The sequence below is a fragment of the Acanthochromis polyacanthus genome, chromosome 13, assembly GCF_021347895.1.
Source record: "Acanthochromis polyacanthus isolate Apoly-LR-REF ecotype Palm Island chromosome 13, KAUST_Apoly_ChrSc, whole genome shotgun sequence".
NCBI classification, from domain to species: domain Eukaryota; kingdom Metazoa; phylum Chordata; class Actinopteri; family Pomacentridae; genus Acanthochromis; species Acanthochromis polyacanthus.
The window spans coordinates 40,231,641-40,259,196 of record NC_067125.1 but is presented as its reverse complement, the minus strand read 5'-3'; the positions used below and the strand labels follow the sequence as shown (position 1 = coordinate 40,259,196).

Here is a 27,556-nt window from a genome sequence, read left to right as displayed (position 1 = left end):
TATACAATGGAACTGGAAAACGCACTGCATAAGGATACAATTAAAACAAATGTAGAAATCAAACAGACAGAACTCAAACACAAGGGGATTTCCAGAATATAGATAAGAGAAAGTGATGAATTAAGGAGGAAACTAAATGTAATATATGCACAAGGGATATATGACAACTTGCAATAAATGGTCAAACATAGGTCAATGTCAGATGTGAGGTTCGTCTGTGTCTCCATGACATTTTACTCAAAGATACATCAGGAGATGCAGCATTTAGTGCACTATGCGGTTCCTGGTGACCTACAATGACACATTGTTCGGTTTCTTTCTCTCTCACCAGATACTTGCTCTGGAAAACAACAACTGTATTGTACTGTCAGACACCAATCTTGCCATTTAGGTGCACAATTCACAACTGCAGTGAATGTGGGTCCATCAAAATAAGAAGTGGAAAGGCTTCATTACAACTCAGTAGTTTCCGGCAGTTATTGAGAGAAAATTGTTGAAGGAAGCACAAGCTGAGTCAGTGCTGCATGAAAAATAGCTCCCTCTTTGTCTCAACATTCTTCAATACCGACGTTTTAACCGGCAGATTGAATTAGTCATGAAATGTGCCATGAAGTCGGGCAGTGAGCCACACACAGCTAACTGGATTCTACAGTTTCTGGAGCCTCGGGGTCACATCTGTCTGAGTCCATTTCAGAGTAAATTGGATGTCCAAATTTCTCTCAAGTTTAATGGATCACAGTGTGTGTCTCTGTGAGTTAGTGTGTCTGAGTCAACCTTGTTAGGACACTGTTGAGGACCTAGCCAGAAATGGAAGAGAGATGAAACGATGTGGTGACAAAATCCAGCTTAGACTTTGTTGGTGTTCGTCTATGACAGTATGACTAATGCTGTGCTCACGTCATATTGTCCAGACTGCTATTATTGGGGAAAATGTATGCTGGTGTCAGTGTGACTCCAAATTGGAGATATCGGGGATCTTAAAATCTACCGTGTCTCTTACTTGGTGGGAAAAAAGCTTGGTGCCATGACTAACACACACCTGTAGGGCATATAGACTGACCTTTACTGCCTGTCTATCATAGGTGTGTGTGCATAACGAACACAAATGACTGGAAACAAGAATGTGCATGCATGATTGTGTTTATGCGAAAACCCTGGCATGTTGTAGGGTCACTGTGAGGAATTAAGGTGAAACTGTCAAAGATAGAAACATTTAATTGTGTGTTTGGATGCTCACAGAGGCGCGTACAAATGTTTAAAGGCATTTTCCAAGAATAGCAACATTTTTGTAGCATGAGGGGCAGTGGTGGGAAAAGGCAAACATCCCCCCTTCCTCTTTTCCCAGAAAACACACCAACCTCCTTCTTCTACCTCCTTCTTAGAAAAACACAATACACACAATGCACGAGCATAGCATGATAGAAACAAGACACATTGGAACACCACTTATGGGGTTTGTGATCTTAAAGCTGCTGGTGGCGGATCTTTTGTTATTAGTGAGCTTTTAACTGCATTTCAGACTCAGAAGTCATAGTTACCATATATGAATACTGTACACGAATAACTTATCAAATGACTAATCCTTACATCTTGAGATGACAGCCTTCATGACAATTAAGCATGCTTTTATTTCCCTCCAACTGTGTATTATGTTGCTCTTATTGAATTTAAAAAAAAGAACCTTCTTGAATGATCCCTTTACCAAATATTGTTTTCAAAAATGTATTTTTTTTATATCCAGAGTGACTCCTCTGGCACTTTGTTTCCTTGTTTTGTTCTTTCCACTTCTTTATATACTTACATTGTCTGAGTTGGACTATTATTAGTTTCACATAACCAGACCATTCTAAGCACTGACACAGCAATTTGCAGAATGGTCTGACTGCACCTTATTATCATTCAGCTATAGGGAGAAAAACTTTGCATGTTTCTTTCTTAACTTCAATCCATTGACTGGACCCAGAATGTACCAAAAGTCATCCCTCAGAATAGTAATAAAAAAGATTTGCTTTGGTAGAATGTATGCATGCAGGAAGGTGAGCACTGTCATAAAATGGCCAAGTAAATGAAATAAAGTGGTAGGGCTGCTTTATTAGCAAAACTTAATGTATTGAGGATGGGGAATTTTTTGTCAAAGATCACCAAGAATCTAGCATGTGCATTTTGAATCAATAAGACTTTGTAAGTGATTTTTTAGCCTTTAAAGTTGCTGAAATGTAACAAAGGAACTGTCCTGCATTTCCAGTTTATCGCATATGTCGCCCAGTCTAAAAGTACTTTTATTGGAAAAGATCAATAAATAAATCGGGTCAGTAATACACAGTTACAAATTAGTATACAGGTTTTAAATAAAGTTTGCAAATTTCAAAGGTGACAAACAGTAACTGATAAGGAAATTACTGCTGATTGTTCATAAAGTTTTTTGCAATTCAAACTGTTAACACATAATAAACGTTACAGCAACGTTTTCCGTTTACTACTTAACTCTAAAAGCTTCAGACTGTCAGTCTTGCAGTTTATTTCTTTGTATTTGTAGTTTCTGAGCTGTGGGTCCAATCAGAGAGGTGCTGGGATGGGATGTTATGTTACCCCGTCTGGCTGCCCCGAGAGATAAGACTAAAGATGCTAACTAGACCAGAGAGAACAGGTGAAAACTGCTAAAACCGTTGCAAAGTTAGGCCAGTTGCCATGGTTGTTGCCTAGTGTGGCAATAGGTAAATTACACTGTAAAAGCTCGGGGAAGGGAAATACTTATGTGAGTGTAACTGAACAGCTCAAATAAGATGCTCTGTCGATCGATGTAGATGCTAATAGCGATTAGCGCCTTAGCCCGCTAGCACCGTTAGCACCCGTTACGTTGTACGTTTTGATGTTGAAAGCTAATTCAAACATAAAAACAACTTCATGAGTGTATGAGGAGACTTTTGTACGAGGAAACAAGCTAGGAGAAACTTTCTAAAGGATGGAATTAGGACTATAAAACACCATTCTTAGTATTTTTTTTGGCCCAAATTTGATCTCGGTGTTGTGATGAAAAGTAGATAAAAGATGGCCGTCCCTGACAGCAACTGTTACCATGTCTGCACCATTTTACCTGCTCTCTGCTAGATTATAGTCAGGCTCAGTAGAAGTTGCTTTAAAGGAGCAGTCCAACACATGTAACGTAGTTTTCCACTTGTCAAAAAATGTTTACAGCCTCGACAATGTTAATAATGCAATCAAATGACTTTGTAATATATGTGAGGGTTTTAGTTTAGAGATTATAGTCAAAACATAGTCACAACTAATTATCAAATAATTTTGGAATTTTTGTTGTTATTTTATAGTCTAAACAACAATATTCAGACTCAAACGCTTAGATCCTAAACATGGGAAACAATATTGCCTCATTATTATGTAAACTGCCAAAACTTGGTTACGATTGTTGTTACAGTTATTAGATTGTAAAAAATGGTAGAAGTTTTTCAGTGACACGTTTCCATGACCAAAAAACAGCATAGAAGGGTGATAGGTTCATTACAAAGGACCTTACTTTGAAATTAAACTATTGTTTAAATTACATTTTATGTAATTTTACTTAATTTCATAATTTGGCATTAAAGTCTTGTGTTGGTCATAGTTACCTCATTATTCTTTTGTGTTATTAAAATCTCATAAAAGAGAAAGCAGTTAAAACACATAATTTAATAGTTTTAAAACCTACTAAGGATTATGTTCAATGTACTACCTAAACATGATCTGCACTTGTCTAAGTGGTGGCACCAACCATTAGTTCATTTTTACGTTAAAGTATTTATTTAATTGCGTGGTAACAAGTCAGTTCGTCAAGCGACAAATTACACTATAACTTGAAATTAAGCACACAGGGCTCTGCCCATAAATTGCCTATAAGCCTCTCTAGAATGTGTCTAACTTGCTACATTAGTTTGGTTCTTCATACATATTTAAATGAAATGAAATGCTCAGTCATTAACTGGTGGCTCTGTCTCCTCAGGGCTACATGCGTCCTCTCAAACAGCCGGATGGCGGCTCCATTGTGGACCCTCTGCTGGTGGACGAGATGTTCTACCAGATCCCAGAGATCTTGGAGCACCACGAGCACTTCCTGGACCAAGTCTCTGGTTGCGTCAACCAATGGCACGACAGGCAGACCGTTGGACACCTTCTGATCCAATCCGTAAGTCGAGTTGACAATAAATTAAGGCCAGTTTGTGGTTACCACATCCTTATGCACAGACTTTGAAAGCAGACCGCCACGTTGCCTGTCATATCGAACACAGAAAAAACGCTGGGCACTCATGAATGTTTCAGAAAGGCTGGCTGGGACTGTGCTTTTTATAGAATATAGCAGCTAGTTAAAGATTGGGCTGTTGCACAGTGTCAGTGAGATGATTTCTGAGGTGTGTTAGTGGGAGGACATAGCCCAGGATTTCTGGGCATTTATAACTTTCCACTACGTTTGGGCACCATCATTGGAAAGCCTATAGCTACAAATCAAACCACCTCCAAAGTCCACCATTGACTGCTTCAATTACAACTCCTTTAATGATGAATTATAGCAGTGTGGCTATGAGGGAATCTCTTCAAACAGTTTCTCCACAAAATCAGTTTTGAACACCATTTGTTTCCTGGCATATGCACTGTTGGGGTGTTTGTTGTGCGTACAGACACTTGCAGACTTTGGCAGATACGTCACATGGAGCCTTGTCAAGCATGGATTGGCCTTTTAAGTGCTCACATGCTTGAACAGATATGAAACAAAGATGTTAGGGCTGACAGTAACACACAAAGACAGGAGGGTTTCTCAGTGTGTGTTTGTGTGTCTCCACTATTTCACTGCAGAACGGTTTTATGAATGCTCAGTGAGTAGATGAGCTGTTCAGGTGGTGTCTACTAAGTGACACTTAGACCTAGCAGTTGTCTCACTGATTAGAGTCCAACTAACATGTCTGCAGAGGCCTTCAGGTTTTTGATTATCAGTCACAAGAAGTTAGAATAGAAAAATCTAACTGTAATGTGTCCCACGTAGGTTTCATACGGTGGCCGACAAGGGCATACGCGCCGCAAACAAAAAAACGCAATACAAACGATCAAAACGCTGCAAACACAGCAATGATGCAAACCCAAAAACACATAAAACAAATGCAACAGAGAAATGCTGCAACAAAAAAACGATGCATTCACAGAAATGCTGCAAAAGCAAAAACGCACAAACCGACAAAAAAAATGCAAAAGGGAAATGCTGCATACAAACCCCGAAACAACTGCAAGAGAGAGACGCTGCAAATTCACGGAAGGTCGCCAGGCCACTAGGGGGAGCTGACCATACGGAAGGGACTGATCTTTTATACCGACAGGAAATACCCAGGAGGAAGTTGCAAAGAAGACAGCGGGATAAGAAAGTTTGCAAACACTTGGAGAGGAGAATAAAAAGGTATGTTTTCCCTTACGTCTTTTTTAAACACTCGGCCCTAGTCTCTTACAGTATTATCCAACAGCAGCAAATTTACGTAGCAAATATTAGCGTGCGTCTGTCTAGCAAACTGATCAGAACAGCTCCCCCTAGTGGCCTGGCGACCTTCCGTGAATTTGCAGCGTCTCTCTCTTGCAGTTGTTTCGGGGTTTGTATGCAGCATTTCCCTTTCGCATTTGTTTTGTCGGTTTGTGTGTTTTTTCTTTTGCAACGTTTCTGTGAATGCATCGTTTTTTTGTTGCAGCATTTCTCTGTTGCATTTGTTTTATGTGTTTTTGGATTTGCATCATTCCTGTGTTTGCAGCGTTTTGATCGTTTGTATTGCGTTTTGGCCGTTTGTATTGCATTTTTTGTTTGCGGCGCGTATGCCCTTGTCGGCCACCGTAGTTTCATCTTGCTTTTATTTCTATAATAAGTAAACATAAGGGATTCCAATTCAAAAGTAATACTGATTTGTTCTGTGTATTGCAGGAATGTTTTCTGCACAGTTAGCTTCTATACGCAGAATGTAGACTGACAGTGAGAGATAGTTAACCTCCGCCAGCATGCAGTAATCTGTTTACTTCTCTCAACAGCCTTGGAAACAATAAGGCTGCAGTATGTGAGACAGAACCTAGGAAGTCTTAAAAGGGTTGTAACACTGCACTACTGAATGCAACAACCTTCCTTTGTACTCAATCTTTAACTGAAACACAATTGAACATTTTTTCCATCACTGAAAGTTGAACCCTCTTTTTTATGCAGCAGCAAACATGAAACTTGATCCATTTACACTGTTCAAAATGTGTAATGCTCTTTGTGTTCTAATTAGGTGTAATAGCAAACACATTTTAATTTCTATTAAACTATAGATTTAAATTTGTTTTGTCTAGGCATAGGTGCAACTTAATTGGCAAAATATGTGCATTCAGTGTTCTTTGAGGTTACTTTACCAGTTGATTCCAAGACAAATGTACAGTCTTTTTTGGTGCAGCAGTGAAGCACATCTGCAATACAACATAGACCATTTATTTTACTGTAGAGTTGAGCTTGAATGAATAAACAATCTTTAAAATGAATGGAAGCTGTTTTACTCAAGAGATTGTCTATAGTTGGCAACGCTACTTTAATATTTTGTTTTTCCAGTGACCGCTCGGTGACCCATTGAGAATTTCCCACGACCCAAGAGTGGCTCTCAACCTAGAATTTAAAAACACAGTGCTCCACCGCTTCAGTGTTGAGCTTCATTCCAGGTTTTCCTCTTTGGAAATGAATGAGTAAACGACTTGCAGCCAGGCGAACAGACACTGAGCGAACACACCGGCAGGAATTAATTATGGAAGGAAGTCAGATTCTTCAGTAGGTCACAGTGTAGTATGGACACAGGCTTTGTTTTTCACTGACCAGGGAAACCGTCACAGTCAGCACTTACTATCTTGAATAAAAGTTTCACAAGCTACGACAAAGACAACGCTGGGAATGCAGGAAGCCGCAGACTGTGTTGCTTCTACATTTTCCTTTAAATATAGAGATTGCTTTAACAACAGAAGAACACGTTTGGATTTAGTTGCTTAAAGAAATGCGAGAGCAGAGGCTTTTGTTCCTGTTCAGCTGAAGCTGTTGCAGATCCTGCATACCGCTCACACTGAGAATCCCTCCCCCACCCTTCCCCTTTAGTCTCTTCTGCTGCAGCTCTTAAACCGCAGCTCGGTGCATGTGCTGCAGGCCTCGTTGGCGCAGTAGGCAGCGCGTCAGTCTCATAATCTGAAGGTCGTGAGTTCGAGCCTCACACGGGGCAGAGTTTTTGTCCAGATCAGATTTACTGTACCATGTCTGTATGCTTTATTAGCCGTCTCTGTGCTTGTGCTAGTGGGCCATTTGTCTCAAACACGGCAAATTTCTCTTTAATATGATTAGAAGAGAGGTATTTTGCATATGTCATAACAAAAAGCTTCAAGACTGAAAGATACCCTTCCATATATACATAAGTAATCTATTTTTAGGTTTGGATTTTCTCAGAAAAAGTCTCACATTTGATTGTGAGACGTTTTCACAATGAAGATCCCTACTTTTTTCTTTTGTCCACATCCAGCTGCATTTATCATGACAGAGAAAGTGGTGAAACGCTCAAAGTTCATTCTGTGAATCCATAAAATGCCGGCACACATCCATATCAGCCAGCACTGAAGAGCACAGCGAATAAATACAAACCAAAACTTAAACCAAATAATAGAAAAGTACATAATGAACAACAAAGCTATTTGCAAAAGTATTTTATTATGGTTCAGAGTTTGGGTAAAAGACCCAACCACAAAATTAAAATGAGTTTATTTCAACAACTAAAAACTGTGAAACGTGACCACAAAAGCATGTAATCAGTGAATATCTGAATGCATAAATAGGCTCCTAAAAGACAGCCTTTGTTGACATTTTTAAGAGTGCAAACGTCATTGGGTTCAAAAGTAAAACGTAAAACAAATCTTCAGTACTTTCTTACAGGGATTGCTCACTGGCAGCTGCTGTATAATCTTCCACTTGAAGGTTGGAAGGGTTGACACCTTCCTAATTAAAGTTAAGAGGAGATCAGTCAGTAATATATTTGGAGAGAAATCTACTGGAAAAGAACTTTAAGTTGTCTTCGGTCACTGCTACTGTCCTCTGCCGTGACTAATCCTCACATTCTGCTCAGAGATTAGTCCTCTTGCTGTCCCTCAAAGACTGAGAAGAGCAGAAACAGAGAGAGGAGAGGACTCCTGTAGATGGATGATATGAAACAGGAAGCCAGTGAGGAGTAGAAAAGAGTCAGTACATGTCATGAAAGGACAGGAAGCTGCTTACTTTGTGACGTGAAATAAGGCGCCACATTGTGCCTTATGTCTCTCTTTTACTACGTTTTTTTGAGCTGTCTTAGTCTTCTACCTTCTATTGTGAAAAGAAAGCAGGTCAGCATGATTCATCAGACTGTGTGTGTTTGTGTGTGATTTTCTGTTCATATGGGACTGTTCTTTTCTAATGCCAGCCAAACTAAATGAAGGCCAGGAACACCAGTGTTTCTTTTGGAACTCTTTTTTTTGGAAGCAAAGTGGCAATGAAGCTGTAGCTTTATCTCATTTGTAGTAGGAATTGTGTTGTGTGGTTTTGAACAAGCAAATATTCATTTATTCAGTTTTTGCTGTTTGGAAAACATCAATAGGACTGCGACTGATTTTTCTTTTTTGAATCTTAATTTCAGTTAGTTTTGTTCCTTCAGCATAGTCTTATTATTTTTTGTTTGAATAATTTTTTTATTCCATGAAAAAAAGGGAAAATATTGCTTAAAAATCCTTAATGTAAGTGTATTCACTTAAGAATGATAGCAATTAGAGTAAAGCAGCAAATCCTCAAATACTATTCATAAAGAACTAAAAGTTTTATTATTTTAGTTTATGATTGTCATTAAGCTAACTGTTCAGTAAACTACTGCACAATGATTGTTTTCTTGACAGGGCTGTGGTTTTATACCCTGGACCACTGGTAGTGTATAAAGCAGCAGTTTCTATCTGGATTTTTAAAATATGTATGTCATCTGATTAAATCTAACCTAACAGTGCACATGTAGTAATTTAAACATTCTCTTCTTTTCTTCAGTTCTCCAAAGAGACTCTGGCTAATATGTATTCAGCGTACATTGACAACTTTCTCAACGCCAAAGATGCTGTGAGGATTGCCAAGGAGGCCAAGCCAGCGTTTCACAAGTTTCTGGAGGTGAGTGTTGGATTGATTCACAGAGGGTTATAGTTTGTATAGTTTGTGTGCGCAACTCCTCATACAGTAGCTATTGGTAATGAGAAAATGGATGCCACAGTAGACAGTTTTCCTTCCTAAACCAGCTTTTAGGGGCTGAAATCCAACTGTATCAAATGATTATAATGCAGCTGGGTGATCTAAAATGTCTTCACAGTGCTAGCCACGACTTGCCTGGAAAATCCAGACTGACTTTATTTATGTATTAATATAAATACAAATAAAGGCAGTCTAGCATTGTGATGACAGGAGACGATTTCAAAAAGGAGGGGCTAACGAATGCAGCTTGAACGAGAAAGAACCAATCAGCGTAACACGGATGTGACGCACAAACAAATCGACCTTGAAGTCCATGTAGTCCAAACAACAACGGCATGCAGCTGAGAAAGCGTCGCGGTGAATGATTACTGCCGTTTTTGTCACAAAAATCTGCGAATACATGGGGTACTCTGAAGTACAACACTTATTTTTGAAAAGGCTACGCAACAAAAGACTCCTTCCGAACGATTAGCGGTGTTAGGAATTACTTTAAATCGGTGCGTATGTGTAAAAGTTGCTTAAATTTACTCACACGTTTGGAACGGGATTTTCCTCTGTACAAACAATGGCAAGAAGCCGAAAGTAACGAGCCATCCACTGCCTCCTCATCGTCGGAAACGTCAAGTGAAAAGAGGCAACGACTAACGCCATCCAAAACGCCAAGAGACCACAAAAAGATTGTTTTATGGGTAATCCAGGCGCTGAAGATGACGCAGCATTAACTCCCGCCTCCTTTGCTATGATTGGTCGTACCAAACTTTCCCGGGAGGGAAACGCGATTCAATTCGCCCAATGCCAAACTGACTCTCCTGTATCTCCTAACATGGAGATAGGAGATTACATGGAGATTCAGTTTGGAACAAGCTAAGCCACGACTGAATTCTATGTTTTAGTGAATACAGATTTATTCCTTTTAGGTTACTCTCTCACTGAAAGTAAAAATTGTTGTCTGTGACATCTTCTACCAGCCATCTCTGCAGTGCAGTTCAGCTGAATGATTACACCTGTGGATGTGTCAGCATTTTGCCCAGTTAAATTAGGTAGACCACTGTTGTGCACTTTGATACTGTGGTGTGCCACCATACGTAAATGGATGGAGGAAAAAAGAGCACTAGTTGGCTGCACAGAGAAGAGTTTAGACACAATAGTGTAACCAGGCACCACAAAATCCTGTCATGTCCTCATCTTGTTCTCTGTTTACAACCACGTAAACTGTTACACCAGGCCGGGTATTCGCTGTGGATCCACTTCACCATCTTGTGGTGGAGATGTAAAGTGCAGCACTGATTTTAGATTCAATCATCTTCTACAATTCTACAGTTTCATGTAGCAGACGCTTTTGTTCAAAGCGACGTACAACACAAGCAAGAATTCAGACATAAGGAAAAACCTGTAGCAAGTGCAAAAGTGCTTCAAGTGCGATTGGTCAAAGGTGTTGCCATCAAGTTGCAGAAGAATTGCCAACCCCGCCCCCCCCTTTTTGTCAACTTTGTCAGCGCTAAATAAGTGCTGGGTTTTGGACCACCTGACTTATTCTACCCCTAAGGTGGAGTGAGATTAAGTGCCTCGGTGTTCTCTGAACAATTGAGTCTTCAATTGTGTCTTAAAAGTAGAAAGGGACTCAGCAGAACGCACAGAGTTTGGTAGATTGTTCCACCATTTGGGAACAACAGAGGAAAAGAGTCTGGCTAGAGATATCGAGCCGTGCTGGGCTTGTTAGGTATTTTGTCATGTCTTCTTAAATCCATGCCATTTCTCAATCTGCCTCCTTCCTTCAATTCAACAGCAAAACATGCGTGAGAACAAGGAGAAACAGGCACTGGGCGATCTGATGATTAAGCCGGTGCAGAGGATTCCTCGATACGAACTGCTGGTTAAGGTGACTCCTTAAATTTGACTACTTTCTTTTTAAACACTGTTAGTAGAATTCCTCTGCATTTAGTGATAGGGAATCTATGCAAAGAGAGATATATGTATTAGTGTTTGTATTCTTTGTTCAAGGACTTGCTGAAGCACACTCCAGAGGATCACCCGGACCATCAGTTCTTACTGGACGCCCAGAGGGACATCAAACGATTGGCAGAGAAGATCAATAAGGGACGTCGCTCTGCTGAAGAGGCAGAGAGGGAAGCCAGGGTTATCCAGGAGATTGAGGCGCACATAGAGGGAGTGGAACATGTAAGATATTCATTAATGTGAAGGATATTTATAAAGATCACTCCTGTTTGTCTACTTTTACTGTTTCCTTGTCTTGTAAAATAGTGACAGAAGTAGTATAAACAGTCAGCTAATCATAGATTTGTTTTCTCTTATGTTTTTTTTAATATTCAAACTTAGTGCGATGACTGTTGTTTATTTAATTCCATAGTGTGAAATGATCACCTCTCTCTGCATGTCTGTGACAGATTCTTAATCCCCAGAGGAAGTTCTTGAGGCAGGAAATAGTCATGGAAGCGGTAAGAAATGTTTTCTAAACTGGTGAATACTTGTAAATTGGTGTCTTATATATATATGCACTTCTGCATTTTATCAGTATTATATCTTAAAACCTTATTATTATTATTATTTATTTACTATTTATTTATTATTTACTATGTATTATTTATTTATTTGTCTATTTTATCTCTACATTTTTAACTTTCTTAAAGCTTTTAATTTTTATGCATTATACCTGCTTTTTTTTTCTTGTTAGTCTTTTAGTTCTTAGCTTCAGTGTTTCCTCATGGGAGGCCTCCACACTGGGATGTATGCCCGGTCTGCCCGCGGGGGGCGTTGCCCTGGAGGCCTCCTGGGCCCGAGGGGCTGGGGCGGCTCTGCATTTAGTGCGGGGTCTGCCCCTGCCCATCGGCGTCTGGGTGGTCTCTGTGGCGGCGCTCTCTGTGGGCTGTGGCGCGTCTAGGTGTGGAGGGCTCCCATAGGTGTTTCCCCACATGGTTCCTCAGTGCCCTGCCGTGTCTCAGCACCGTGTTGTGTGTATGTGTGTGTGAGAGCGCATGTGTATATACATTGTATGTTGTGTATGTGTATATGTGTGTATATATATATATATATATATGTATATATATGTATATGTGTATGTATATATATATGTATGTATGTATATATGTATGTGTGTGTGTGTGTGTATATATATGTATATATATTGTTGGTTACACTATGTTTTTTATTCTCTCTGTTGTTTTATTCTTTTATTTTGTGAAGCATTTTGTGTTGCATTTTAAATGGATGAAAGGTGCTATATAAATAAAGTTTGATTTCATGATTATCTTGGAATATCAGTTATACATATGATAAAAGCAAACCATGTTTGTTATATACTGTCTTCTTTTGCATTTAGTGAGTGATAACATTTTACTTTTGCAAAGACTATGTTACAACTTTTCTATTCACACTACTGTTCATCCAAGTCCAGGTGTTCTGAGCTCTTTCTCTCTCTCTGTAGAAGACAGTGGGTGGGAAGAAAGACCGTTCTCTCTTCCTCTTCAGCGATCTGATCATCTGCACCACTCTCAAGAGGAAGTCTGGCTCATTAAGACGCAGCTCCATGAGCCTGTAAGTAACTCTCATATCATATCACTACTGCCCCCTGCTGTTGAACAACAGACATACAAACAGTGTTAGTGCTCATATTAGCCTTTACTGTCCATCATCATTCATTTTCTTTGTGTCTGCCCCTCCTTGTTAATCTCAGATACTCTGCTGCAAGTGTGATCGATACCTCCAGTAAATACAAATTCTTGTGGAAACTTCCTCTAGAGGACGTGGAAGTGGTGAAAAGTAAGATTATTAAGTTAAATTATTGCTACACGTAGCCCTGCATGTGCTGAATAAATGTGTGTACTTCCAAGTAGTATAACACAACATTTGTCACCAGTGTGTTTTTATTCCTAGAAAAGGGTAGTTTGTGCAGACACATGCTCAATAATTAGGTACCAACAGTCAACTACAAGTATTATGCATTCATTTCTTGTCCTCCTCTATCAAATTTCCATGTACAAATTAAATAATCAAAATCGCCACGAGAAGAACTACTTTAGCTAATCAAATGTTGTTGATTAGCACAGCTTCACTCTTTGCTCACTCATCAGTATAACAATTAAATATTTAAATGCTCAGCTTCAGGTTTTTTAACTCATTAGTCGACATGTGGACGTTGGCTTTGTGGTTCCCTGACTGTGAATTCTTCTCTTCCGCAGACACTACTCAGGCAACAAATAAGGAGAGCATCCAGAAGATGATTAGTCGGTTAGATGAGGATCTCAGCACACTGGGTCAGATCAGCAAACTCTCTGAGACCCTCAGCTTTCCACACCAGGTACTGTGGAAAAATGCAGTTACACTTACAGATTTCACAAATGCCCATCTCCTTGTCTTGTAGTGAATATGTAGTTAATTTCTATATTTTTGGTTTTTGATCATCACTCTTTGTTGTCTTCTCTGAAAATGATTTGTCTTTGTAAAGACACAGCCTTCAAAAATGTGTCTGCAGCATTTCATAATTAATTCTCTCTCTATGTATCTAATCAAAGCTACCAATGATTATGTTCCTAATTTTAAGAGTTCTTCTACTTTTTCCACATCTCTCAGTCCCTAGACGAGGTAATAAAGGATCTGATGGCGTCGGTGCACAGGGAGCTGTCAGAGAAACAGTCTTTGGCCTTCAGTATGACCTTCCTGCCCACGAAGCTGGAGTTTACCACAGCTTCCGCCGAGAGCAGCTTTGTCTTCGAGTTTACCACTCCTGATGCTCGCTCCAGCTTTGAACAGGCCTTTGAGGATGCCAAGAAGAAGTTAGGTCAGTGAAGAAGGTTTATAATGAAACAAAAAGATGTTTTCTTCATGTTAACTTGCCAGTACAATAGCAGAAGAAGATGGGAGTCAAAGCATGTGAATGACATGATTAATTAAATGTTTTTGCATGGATAAAAATGTTTTACTGTGCTTTTCTTAGGGAAAGGAAATGTTTTTTCAGTTGACTACACGTAACCATTCATCCCATATTTGTTTAGCCATGAATAAGGACCAGTGGGATCCAGAGTTCCTGAAGGCCATTCCTATAATGAAGACCCGCAGTGGAATGCAGGTGAGAGCAGCAAGAAATACCCCATGTGTAATGTGTACATATGTAAGTGAATCCTTTTTTTAGCCACATTCAGAACATTGCTTTGTTTTTTTCTGCTGAAAATGAAAATCATGTCTAATAATAAAAGCCAAATACGTTATCTATGTACATGTAGATAAGTTGCTTTTACAAACTTTACAGAAGTCGTCTTGACTCACGTGTTGCTGTTTGTTTCCAGTTTTCCTGTGCCTCTCCCAGCCACAGCTGCCCTGACAGCGGCTGTGAAGTGTGGGTGTGTAATAGTGATGGATATGTGGGACAGGTGAGAACGTTATACGTATGATCAGTCTGCTTTCTCCAGGGAAGAAAATTAAACGATTTGGAGTTTGCAGACAGTTTGACTGTTGTGATGTTTCCTCGCCAGGTTTGTTTGCTGAACATCAAAGATGAGCCCACAGTGGAGGCCTGTATTGCTGTCTGCTCTGCGAGGATCATATGCATTGCTGCAGTACCAGGACTCAAAGGAAGGTCAGTGTGCACACATGAAGACAGGCCTTCTGCTTTCAAACTGCTGTTATAACCGATTTAAAGTTATATTTGTTGCACTTGTTTGTCACTCTCCACTTAAATGTGAGACTTCAAAATAATTTCTAGCCAGTAATTGCCACATATAATCTCACAAAATACAGACTGGAAAATGGCACCAGAATATAGGTTAAAAGAACTGATTATGATGTTTATGTATGTTTTTGAAGTCATTGTACAGGAGCAGCTTTACATGATGGTAAAAGTGGTTTCCTTGGCAGTCATGAGCTTCATCTGAAGGAAAAGATGTCCAAGGCAGTCCATGAACAGAAGAAAAGACTGACATAATCATCTGGCATCAGTTGACCCTGTAATCCAATCCAGTGAACGATCACTGACAGTACCAGGATGCTGAATGCAGCTCACCGAAACAGAATTCAGTTGTTTTTACTTATACCCATGCTCTCCTGCTGCAGTACGCCAAAACTTGTTGACAGAATGGTTCAGTTTGTTTGTAGGCATCCAGACCTAACTATAAGTCAGTTATGATATGAATAGTTTGGTCCCTGGGAAAGCAGCAGATGGTGTGTAAGTTAATCCTTGTAACTTTCATTTGAGGTCATCTCCTCTAATAGGAGTGGAAAGTTAACTTGAGAGTTCAACAAGTGGAGTTCAAATGCCAAACCTCAGCCTCTCTCTATGTGCATTATAGCTCACTTGCCTCTGACTGTGATCCTGACTCCATTTGTGTGTGCTATTAACCAATCATTCTTGACTTCTCAGGGAGCGTGGATCAGAGCCTGCCATCGCTCCTACCTCTGGAACACAGGGTCACCACCAGCAGCAGCTTCATATATCCATCTCTCATTCAACTCTAGAGCTGACAGAGCAACCTACAGGTTAGTTGCTGCTATGCAAATGTCGTATTGTAGCAGCGTGACAAAGCATTTAGAAATTCAGTCAACTTGTTTTATGTGTAGATGACAGTCAACAGTACATGAATGTGTGGTAGTTTCACTTCAATGTAAAAATTGCACGCTACAATGAATCCTAAACCCTGGATCGTAAACAGACTATAACACCTTGTTAGTGAAGCTTCCTTGTCTTTTTATTTTTATTTTTTGGAAGTGTGTGTTTGTCATTGCTGTGTTAACATCCCAGTCCTAACTCGTATTATACTTGCATGTATGTGGTGTGATTTTTAGTTACACGTGTTTTAATGTTGGCTGATGAGTTGACTGATTGTTTGTAGGACCAGGAGCGGAGCTTGTTCCATTTGACAGCGACGATACAGACGATGAGGATTCACCCAGCCCCTCTTCCACTCTGCAGAGTCAGGCCAGTCACTCCACCATATCATCCAGCTATGGCAGTGAGTAGAAACTTACACACACACACACACACACACACACACACACACACACACACACACACACACACACACACACACACACACACACACACACACACACACACACACTTTTAGGGCTGCAGCTAACGAAGCCTCGAGTAATCGTCTGAGCACGATATGTCATCAAAATGTATTATGTATGCATGATGCAGCGCTGACATCCGCGATCTATCGTAAACATGGATGTCAGCGTTTACTATACAGCTGTATCTAAACACGGACATCTGCGCTGCATCGTGCATACATAATACATGCACGATGCAGTGCCGATGTCCGTCCGTGTTCCGTGCTCCGGTTGGACGGTGATTTCTGTTGCATTGCGCGCTCACTTCTGCTTTTGATGACGTATCGTGCTCAGACGATTAGTCGACGCGTCGTTAGCTGCAGCCCTACACCCTTTTGTGCAATCACTATCTTTACCAGTCCATTAAACTCTCTTTCCCTTTTCTCCAAAGATGATGAAGGTCCAAGCTCAAAGGACATGGCTACAGAAACCACCAGCAGTGAGGAGGAGCAGGAGTTCCCGGTACCAAGCTCCTATGGAGCTCCAGGGATGTTAGGGGTTGGTGGAGGAAGTCGTGCTCACACAGAGAGCCCCATGGATGGTCGGGCCATGCGCCGATCCTCTCGAGGATCTTTCACCCGGGCGAGTCTTGAGGATCTGCTCAGTATTGACCCAGAGGCCTACCAGAGCTCAGTGTGGCTGGGCACAGAGGATGGATGGTGTGTAGTGTACCAACACATGCGCTCACCAGTTATTTGGTTTTGAATGTGTTTTGATCAATTAAAAGTCTTAGAAATTTTAAATGAACAATTTCTCCCATTCCTACATAGTAAACTGCTTCCTTGCTTTTTGGTGTGCTTGTTTTCATCATCTAATATTCTATTCTGCATCTGTTTCTGTCAGCATCCACGTGTACCAGTCCTCGGACAACATCCGCAACCGTAAAAACAGCATGAAGATGCAGCACTCAGCTTCCATCCTTTGTATACTGTGAGTCTGCGTTTTTCAGCTGCTGTTGTGTCTTTATAACATTTGTTTGTTATTACATAGTTTAAAAATGTTACCAGGATGAGAGGGAAGTAGTGAGAACACTAAAAATCATTTAATGCAGGTGTGAAATTAGTAATAGTATTAATCAGCCAAACCTTGCTGCTTGATTACATATAAATTCTGCTTTTACTGTGGTTTCATTTTTCATTTTCACATATATCTTTTTTCCTATTTCAGATATTTGGACAACAAAGTGTTTGTGTCCTTGGCAAACGGAGAGGTGATTGTCTATCAGAGAGAAGCAGGTAAGCTGAACTGTGGTAGATGATGGGAGTAAAGAAGGACTGGAAAAAGACTAAGTTGTTTCTGCCATGCAATGCCTTTAGTCCTTGTACTGAGCAATGTTATTTCATTGGTATTTTAAATCCTCTCCAGTCTGCAAGCATGGGGAGTTTGTAGGTGAGGCGGTAGCCCACAGATCAATTTATCTCTTAGTGTGACGACAGAACATGCTACACCTTACATCTTTTACTCCTGTCCACTTCAACATGTTTTAAGGATCAGACACTGTGAATTTTTATGTGAACAATATCACGTTGGTTGTAAAACTAGTTGTTTTTGTTTTCTCCTTTTTTAAAAAAACAATCGCTGTTTATGATGTTCTCAATCTGCAGGTAGTTTCTGGGACCCGCAGTCCTCCCAGACGTTAGTTCTGGGTACACCCAGCAGTCCCGTCACCAAAATGGTTCCTGTGGGAGGGAAGCTCTGGTGTGGCTCACAGAACAGAGTCCTTATTATCAACACAACCTCACTGGTACAAGAGGTAGGTGGAAGAGACGATTTAGAGGGGTGGAGGAGGGCAGGAATGACTGAGAAGGTGTGAATCACAGGCTGGAGAATCACAGCAGAATAATAGACGAGGTTGACAGACCGGCAAACAGCAGGTACTGGAGCGGAACAATGTTTACCACTGTCTCTCTGCCTTCCTTCCTTCCTCTCAGCACTGGTTCCAGGTGGGCACTGACAGCAGTCGGTGTGTGACGTGCATGGTGGCGTATGGTCAGGGTGTGTGGTTGGCGTTACAGGGCAGTGCACAGGTCAAACTGTACCACGCTCAGACCTGGGAGAGCCTGACAGAGGTGGACGTGGCGCCTGCTGTGCACAAGATGCTTGCAGGTAAACACATATGGAGAATATGAGAAGTCATGCAAGACACTTACACAGACACACAGATGTTCAAAAAGAATCCTAGCTGAAGCAAATGTAGAGTGAAACAGTCTGAATTATTCTGATTCCAGATGTCAGCCACAGCTCATATGCATTTTCTTCCCAAAAAAACTTTCTTTATTTAATTTAATTGTCCACTTCTTTTTCTTTTACATGTAGCTTTGTTTAGAAACTTCACATGCTTATCCATCTTCCTACTGTCTGACCATCCTGTCTGTTTTTCTCAATTTCTATTCAGGTGCAGATGCGATTATCAGACAGCACAAGGCTGCCTGTCTGAGAATCACAGCCCTGCTGGCCTGTAAGGATCTGCTGTGGATCGGCACCAGTGCAGGTAAGAACACATTTGAGCCCAAGAAATCTAGAATTTGCCAACCTGATGATTAAACTCAACTGCTATTACGCTGCACTGTATTATTATATCAGATAGAGGCAATAATAATAGGGCTGGAGATATGCTCCATGCAAAAAGTATTAGAAGAAATTTAGCATAGTACCATTGTGTGACTTTTAATTGATTGTTAAACTGAAGCAGAGCACTAATTGTAAGCTGATGTTCATCTACAGGGGTAGTTCTTACGTTGGTGATCCCAGCGGTGAGCTCAGGAACTGTTGCTGGGACACTGAAATCTCCCCTGTTGCCGATGGGCTCTGCTCACGGACACACAGGCCACGTTCGGTTCCTGACATCAATCGAGCTACCGGAAGGCTTTGACATGAACTTGCCTCCTGCAGCCGCCGACTCCACAGGTTGTTGCTGCTTTTCTCAGACATTTTTGTTTCAGCAAATGTCGTCATGCACGTATGCTGACGTAGTTACTGAGACTGACAGTTTATGTGCACACACTCCTTTCCATGTTTACCACGAAACATTTCCGAGCTGAACTGAGCCACACTGATAGAAATTCATATGTTACATGTGATTCCTTTTGACCTTTAACCCTTCATCTGTTTTTCAGGCAATCAGTCGCAGAGCAGCAGCGCAGTAGACGGCCTCCAAAGACGTGACTCTGCACGCCGCCGAGCCTCTGCCCACATTCCTCCTAAAACAAACCATTTAGTCATTTCTGGTGGTGATGGCTATGAGGATTTCAGACTGACCAACAGCAGTGAAACGGTTGGACGGGACGACAGTACCAACCATCTTTTGCTGTGGAGGGTCTGAGACAATCAAAGAGAGCCTAATATATCAACCTCCCCCTAGCTGCAGTCGGTGCACTAGCTCCTGTCGTTTTACCCCATCAGACTCCTCACTTTTTGGTGTTGTTTTGGTCTTCTGCCTGGTCCACCAGTCTCTATGTGCATATTATGGCTGTCAACTCCCTCCTGGACTTACTAATGAATATGATCACGTCAAACCAAGTTTTCTTGTGTTAATGTTTCTGATGGTCTGCATGTCTGTGCGTGTGTATTTCGTTTTTTTTGGCATCTGCAAGTATTGTCTAAAAATAAGTCTTTAGACTGGAGTTAAAGTGATAGAGACAGAAGATGACAGAGAAGGGAACAGTTCCACTTTCACAGATGGACACATGTTCAGACTGAGAACACACAGGAGGACTTGGATTCTGCAAAGTGTCATAGCAGAGGACGCTGAAAGAGGACATCTGAGAAAACTTTGATATGAAAGATGCATAGCATGCAGCTCTCCTTTGAAATTCTCGGTTTTTTTGGACATGAACTCTTGACTCCATCATCGCTTCATCTTAACCTAGAACTTCAGACAGAAATCCTGATGATCAGAGGTAAATTTCATGGGAAAAAATGTGAATATGAATGGTAACAAATTCTGAACTGCATTTTGATGAATATTCTAAAGTATGAGTTTGCATAGATTTTTTTTTTTCCAACTAGAGTTCCAGATTAGTCTGTGAGCTTTTCAAGGACAAAGCTTTTTACGCCTTAACCTGATTGGTGAGGAGTGGACCAACACATCTAAGATCTGATCTTTCTGACTCCAGTAGGGATTTGATGATTTCAACTCCTTGATCGTTGATCATAAATTTAAGACTGCCAACATCTTTTCTCCTGTAGAGGGAGTGTGGGTAAGAGCATCATTTAAGTGCAATATGTGGCAGGAAGACGATAAACACAGACACACAGTCCCATACATTAATGCACAGCCTTCACTCACTCAGTCATTCGTGAAAAACACACTTGTTTTTTTGTTTTAAAGTTATCCAATTCTCTTATTTAATTTTTGCTGCCGGTTAAAGACGACATAAATGTAGATGAAGCGGTGTCCCTCTACTGGTAGGAAAAAAGTGCATTGGAGACATTCCTCCCTAACACAACTATGCCAAAGCCTTGTATGTGTTGAAGACATTAAGGGGTCAGAAGAGATTCCTTCTGCAATGAAATGCTGAGCGTTGTGTCACGAGGGACAGAGACTCTTTAAAGATGACGCTGGGCTGTGGTAGCAGAAAAGGATAGTTATGTACAGTATTTATGGTTTTTGATTTTAGCGCCTTCTTTTACAGCACTTAATTTATAGAAGATGTAGCTTTCACTTTTTCTTTTTTATAACTGAAGAACAAGGAGGCCTTGGCTTGGTCACCAGAACAGATTAAAGGGCAAAGATTGGCTCGAGCAGACAGACATGCACACTACAGACAGAAGGATGCAGTTCACTCTTGGTTCGGTACGATGCACGCTGCAGGGGTCTTGTTTTGGAGTTTTGTGACTTTTTAAAAAGAAGCATGACCAGAAAGGGGAGGATTTGGAATAACTGTTATTTTCACTGCAAACAGATCCCACTGTCAGATCGATCCCAGAATCCACTTCACTGAGAGCAGCTCTTGTTCTGACAGATCAGTCCTCTGTTGCCTTTCAGGTGCCATATGCTAAGATTTGTTTAAAAAAAAAAAATTACAGCCCCTCTGTGTGTGTTTAGGCATTTTAATATATGAAATATAGCATTAAGATGAATTGAAACCCACACAGATTTTAGAAGTAGCTGTCTAGGGGAAAGATGCTAATGGTTTGCAGGATAAGTGAGTGATAGTAGGTCAACAGGACCGGCGCTGACAGATTGCACGTGCCTTCAGAAGGCTAAAAGTTAAGCCATCTCACACACACACAGTGAAAAGTCTGCTCTCTGTGGTACTACAGCAGATGTCTGTGCAAGTGTAGGACTCGTCCTTGTGTGCACAAACACCCGAGTGAGCTTCAGGCTTTAGGGTTAAGCAGTGATTGTCTTTGATCCCTCCAAGCCTAGAAAACCTCATTGCACCTCACCAGCCATCTGGGTGCTTCACCTCAGCTTTCCCCCTTCCCAGACGCATCCACTTAAGGTGCATGGACTAACAGTTAAGAGGATTAGCTGGCTGTTGTGATAGCTGCTAACTAGCTCGTGATCCTCTCAGTGTAAATGTTAAAGGTCGGTGTCCATGCGTCCTCCTTGAATGCTGAGCTGAAGTGTTTAAAAAGGGAGCTTCTTTTCCCATTTTCTGCTCCGAGTTGAGGCAAAGTTCCACTCAGCTTTGAGTAACCTGTGATGAATACAGCAGTGAAGAGTTTTGACAAATGTTTTAGGACTTTTAGGGAAATTTAAGTGAGAAGGTTGATGTTGTGTGCATATGGTTAATGTTGACATGTAGCCAGCAGCTGCTCACTTAGATGAAAGTCTGGAAACAGGAAAAAAAAAAGCTGGGTTAAAATAAACAGACCCCTAAAGCAAACTAACACCTAATGTAATGCCAGAGCTAGGCTAGCTGTTCCCCCATTTCTAGTCATGATGCTAAGCTAATCCGCATCATGAACGCCCCACCAGCAAGATGTAGGTATCACTGTATGTGGTTAGTTTATCTGTGTCAGTAGGAATAAGTGACTAAGGTTATGTCCCAAAATGATTCCCCCAGTTTCCTGTAAAGTTAAGGTAGCAGATGAATGTTTTCCATGTTCTGTGTGATTCACAACGAAGCTGAAATGTGGATTCTCTGTGTGGAAAGGTGCCAAGTTCCCCATGTACATGCTGTATATCCATGCTGGCTGTAGAGCGACTGAGCTCATCGCAGAATGGAGTTTGTGAACAGCGAAAAACATCTGTGAGCTTTCTCTGTTTCTAAAACTGGGAGTTTGGCAGCAAAATAGTCCTTTATATAGCATCTTCTAATGCTCTGGGGTAAATATCATTACATGGTGTCCTGCGCTGAAAAGAGTTTGACAGTTTGGTTTGATGATTCTACTGTGGTTGGAGTCAAATTTTTCTTTTGCCCTAAGGATATTCTTTTACATTTCAGCACTAGTCATGTAAATCTTTTTTGCCATTTGGTTTTGAACCCAGTAAAATTAAACTGAACTGACTCTTCATATTCACACACAGACACTTAAATATGAAGCAATGTTTATTTCAGTGCTAATTCACCCACAGTTGAAAGAATGAAGCATGTTCTAATAATTTCCACCATCACATGAAACCGCCGTTCTGTACCCTCCTCATGCCCATATGTGAACTAAGTCTTTATTGTTGTAAATATTGGTACATATTGCCTTTTTCTGTAAATAGCGCACCCACAGTCCTCAATTGTTGATATGAATCTAATGGCATATTTTTATATATTTGTGTACGGTTTGTTTCTGTTTGTATTTCCCCTCCCTCTCTCCCCTCTGGCATGCACTGTCAGTCACGTTTAAATTATAAATGTCTTAGATCTTTGGAACAGAAGAAGAGACGGCTTTGTGTTTTCACTGGCAGCCATGTTTGCTCCAAGACGTGCTGATGTTTGCCTCGTTACAAACATTCACAGAAAAGACAAAAATTTTTTAAAAAATACAGAAATAAAAAGAGTTTCTACGTGGCCATCCACTCATAACTCTGTTGTTTGACATCTTGCAGTCGTCATGGTTACGGCCTCTGAGTTACTTCTTATATGTAGCTGTTCTTGTTTTGTCACTGTGGGTTCCTCTTTGTAATTAAATCAGTTCACTGGTGCCAGTCTGTGCTTGTTCTCTTAATATTTACAACATTTTGGTAAACTTTCACAGCCTGTGATCCACGGTTTAATGTCATTATAGGCATCAAGCATCAATAGTTTAGAGGAAATATGAATAACAATACATTTTATACAGTTTAGGTGAAAACTATTTATATTCATGCACAATTTCAACCTGTACTTCAGGCTGGACCCCTGTGCTGGCAAGAGAGTTAGTACGAAAGATCGCCATAATCCCTTTGTATCCAAGTAATTCTGGTACCAACATCTAAAGACAGACTCTTGAAGAGACACTAAACAAGGCTGGTTTCCATGGATGCCAACCAAGGACCAAGACAGGTACACAAAGGGGGCGAGGGCCGGTGTTCAGTGACGGCACTGGGTTGATCATGATGCTGCTACCGCTGTTCCTGGGCCGCCTCCACTGGCAGCTCTGTTTGGTTTTTTCTTTTCTTTTTGCAGACGCACCGTGACGTAACACGTTCATGCACGCAGTCAGAGGTGTTTGAAAGATGGAAAACAGGAAGAGCAAAGGTGGTGTGGAGAAGGCAAGAATTGAAAGGAAGAAAGCTCTGGAAATGGATGAATGTGCAGAATGTGCTGAGGTATCTAAAAATAAATTAAGTATAGAAAAATGCTTCTAAAGCCAATAATAAACAAAATATTTTGAGGGAATTTTCTAAAAAGCAAAGAAAAGCTCCATTCTCACTCCTGTCAGGATAAACTGTCATTAAAATTGATCTTAAATCTACCTTCAACACAAGCTAAAAACACTTACTTTCATTACTGATGTCCAGTTTTATTAAAGTTCATGCTACTTTATAAAATGATGAAAGTGATTATCTTGTATTTCTGTGATCTGTGTTTGATTTCTGTCTTTTCTCCCGTCATCCAGATGTTCAGAGGGAGCTGATGCCACATCTGGTCCAGCTGATGGAAGCTCTTGAAGTTCTCTGACTGAAGATGGTCCTCTGACATGATTTAAGGTTCAGATGCTCAGGAACAAACTCCACCAGTGAGCCCACAGGGAAGCTTTAAGTTTATTAAATGCTGCTATGAAGGTATCGCTGTTTTTCTCTGTGAATGCAACGTGCTCCAACTGAAACGTGAACTAGAACTTAGAAGTAAATCCTTCCATCTGAAAGGATTTATTTGCATTAATAACCTCATGACATTCTAATTTTTATTCCAGTCTTGGTTGGAAATAGAATCTCTGTATTGATTCAGGTAAAAACTGAACTTCACAGCATTTTGGAGTAAAACAACCAGATGAAAACTGATGGTGTTGGATTGTCAGAGCGTAATGTTGCAGCTGTTCTATCTCAGTTCATTCTGACTTTCAGCTCTGAATCAACAGCAGATCCAGCTGATGGTGATCCATGCTGTGGAAGTCTCACATCTCCTCATTTTTTTTACACTGTTTATTTACCAACACTTATTTAATAAAAGTCTCATCTAGTTTTTATGAGGAATGTGATGTTTTAATTTCTCTGGATTACTGCAGTCTGATGGAACAGCTGGAACTGTAACATCTGTCCTGATATTGATCATGAAGTACTGATCAGAATACCAGTACTTTTGGCTAACAGTCATCCCTGAAGTTTTACATTAAAATCTTTGCTTTTGTTGTGGACTTTGGTAAGAAGCAGAAACTTTAGCGTTGCCATGGATACGTGACTGTTAAATTCTGTCCATGTTTCCATTTTGGGAAATGCAGTCCAGCAGATGAGTTTGTTTTTACTGACAGCCAGCATTCAGTCTGAGATATTAAGAATAAATAAATGTGCATAATGTGGAAATGAACGGCTTTTATTTTTATTTATTTCCTACAGCCAGAATGTGGAGGAATTTAGTCTCCCAATCAGACAATAAATATTATCTGGAAGTCGGGTTATTGTTGTTTATCAGCACAATACAAAAAGATTCATGTCAGAAATATTCCAGTTAAGACTCTAGAATATGTGAATTTACCTCAATAATACACATGTTCAGGTTAAGATTGTGCAGTGATATTTATTATGTGAGTTTAGCTGATTAAAGTTTATGACTCTGCACTACAATATTATTTATTATTTAAGTTGACATTATTATATTTGGGGACAGACTCGATAGTATTGAGATTAAGAAATCAAATATTCTATAAAATGTAAATGCACTGGACTAATTTGGATATAAGTGAGATTCTACAATATTATTTGACCGTGATCAGTTGTAATGTACAATGCACACAAATAAATGTTAAACTGAGTCATAGTGTTGTTGAAATTGCACTTACTTTAATCTCTGGTTATTTCTAATATAATTTTTAAAAGGATAGTTCATTACAAATAAAGATTTTTCTAATATACGTGTTAAGACTTTGCAGAACAGTGCGCTATTGTAGACTTAAGATGCAAGGCTAGAATTACATGATTTAATAGTAATAGGTAAGTGGGCCGGTCTGAGGCATTAAAGTCCAGGGCTGAAAATGAGTCCCACTCCAGCTCTGGATGCAATGCTTTGAGAATGTTTTCAGCCAATAGGTAATTTGTCAAAGTAAAGGGCAACATGAGAGAAGAGGACTACGTTAAGATGTTGGAGAAAACTATCAGGCAGTCTGCAGAAAAACTTGGACTTCCAACAATACACCGAACCATACAGCCACAGAGGTCAAGAAATGGTTAAAAGAAAACAACAGCAGCATTTTGGAGTCTAAACCTGAACCCATCAAGAATCTGTGGAGGGAACTGAAGACCAGAGTGATGGCAAGAAAACAAAAGAGCAACAAATAGATTATTGGACCAGAATCTAACTGGAGGTATGCAGAGAGCCTGGTATTATAGTTGTTATAATCACTGACTGTTAGATGTTGTGGCAAAAAAGAAAGCCTGAGTTGACTACTGAGGAAGGGTAGGAATCAGTTTAGACATGGTGTTTTGAATAAAAATGCAAAAACTTAAAACAAAACATAGAAATAGTTCAAATGTATCAATAATGACTCTAACAAAATGTCTTACAGTCATTTGTAAAGTGTTCATGTCATTCCCAGCCAGAGGAAGCATACTGGTGAAATACAAAGTCACTCTATAGATTAAAACTGTAAATATTGGCTCCTTTAGTGCTCTGCAAAGCACAAAGACATTTATTTGTTATAACATGCAAAAAATTCAAAAGTCAAAGATTCTCAAGGTGGCTGAGGCAGTGTGTCTCAGAATTATTTTTAGTTTGAAGTGAGACGTTCAGTGTTTCCACCATTAATCCACTGGTTGTTCCAAAAGAACTAAGGCCAAGCTTCATTTTTGACTCTTTAATTTTTGAAGGAGGCACCATCTCTGGCAATGTTTTCTAGCCAGTTGGTTGCTTTTCATCGGCTGTCCATGGCAAGATATAAAACAATGAATGACTCAAATAAATATGTCTAAAACAGGGCTGAACACATTCACAAGACAACAGTTATATAAAAAACACACAACTTTTCTAAACTACGCCCTCCTTCACTCGTGACTTTGACCACAACACGAAGTTATGTTGTGGTTTTTAGCCACATCTCTGCACTCTTCATTTAACTTTAACCCACTGACCTACAGTGCAGTGTATTGTGATACGATAGTCCTGAAGTTTAACTGAATGTGGCCCATTGAGGACACACACAAACACTAATGTGGGCCCTTCCCCCATTAAGACGCATACAAGTAGCACCACCCACACACAGTGTTCAAATGGACTAAACAGTGAAGATCTGTGTGGTGACTGAAAGAAGCAGCACAGAGGTTTAACTGTCTCACCAGAATGACTGATTGATACTGTGAGTCATTGACTGACGCTGGTGGAGTGACAGCGGAAGAACGCGGAAATTTCCTTCATTCACTGATTTCAGAGAATGTAAAGAAGCCACAGCTTTTTAAACTCTCACGTTTAAACACATGATCTTTTTCTCAGAAATCAAAGGATTTCCTGAAAGTCCCTGATTATAAACACTGAAGCTGCCCTGTTTATGGAAAATTTTAATTAATTTTAATCATCTCAGTTGCTGTCGAAGATCATCCTTGTTTCTGGCTCTAAAAAGTCATCAGATTTGACAGGATCTGTCTGTATTTTCAAAAAACAGTACATCAATGTTAGAATTTGGCTTTTTAAATAATTTTCTAAAATG

At 40.2% G+C, this 27,556-nt stretch overlaps 1 protein-coding gene and 1 non-coding gene across 3 annotated transcripts in view; both read left to right on the top strand.

The window, feature by feature from the left end:
- Positions 1–23,422, top strand: part of arhgef17 (Rho guanine nucleotide exchange factor 17) — an 87,605-nt gene extending 64,183 nt beyond the window's left edge. For both annotated transcript variants that reach the window (XM_022206082.2, XM_051957522.1), the window contains exons 3-24: positions 3,995–4,177; positions 9,080–9,196; positions 11,061–11,153; positions 11,276–11,452; positions 11,680–11,730; positions 12,717–12,826; positions 12,966–13,051; positions 13,471–13,589; positions 13,862–14,069; positions 14,284–14,357; positions 14,575–14,658; positions 14,761–14,864; positions 15,645–15,760; positions 16,114–16,233; positions 16,728–16,995; positions 17,180–17,266; positions 17,504–17,571; positions 17,941–18,089; positions 18,268–18,442; positions 18,732–18,827; positions 19,061–19,243; positions 19,453–23,422. In XM_022206082.2, coding sequence (XP_022061774.2) covers positions 3,995–4,177; positions 9,080–9,196; positions 11,061–11,153; positions 11,276–11,452; positions 11,680–11,730; positions 12,717–12,826; positions 12,966–13,051; positions 13,471–13,589; positions 13,862–14,069; positions 14,284–14,357; positions 14,575–14,658; positions 14,761–14,864; positions 15,645–15,760; positions 16,114–16,233; positions 16,728–16,995; positions 17,180–17,266; positions 17,504–17,571; positions 17,941–18,089; positions 18,268–18,442; positions 18,732–18,827; positions 19,061–19,243; positions 19,453–19,658 — 2,874 coding nt within the window. In that variant the 3' untranslated portion in view covers positions 19,659–23,422. The remainder of the gene's footprint in view (positions 1–3,994; positions 4,178–9,079; positions 9,197–11,060; positions 11,154–11,275; positions 11,453–11,679; positions 11,731–12,716; positions 12,827–12,965; positions 13,052–13,470; positions 13,590–13,861; positions 14,070–14,283; positions 14,358–14,574; positions 14,659–14,760; positions 14,865–15,644; positions 15,761–16,113; positions 16,234–16,727; positions 16,996–17,179; positions 17,267–17,503; positions 17,572–17,940; positions 18,090–18,267; positions 18,443–18,731; positions 18,828–19,060; positions 19,244–19,452) is intronic.
- trnam-cau (transfer RNA methionine (anticodon CAU)) lies at positions 7,178–7,250 on the top strand. The gene has a single exon. It is a non-coding gene; the product is annotated as a tRNA-Met (tRNA).
- Positions 23,423–27,556: the final 4,134 nt, after the last annotated feature.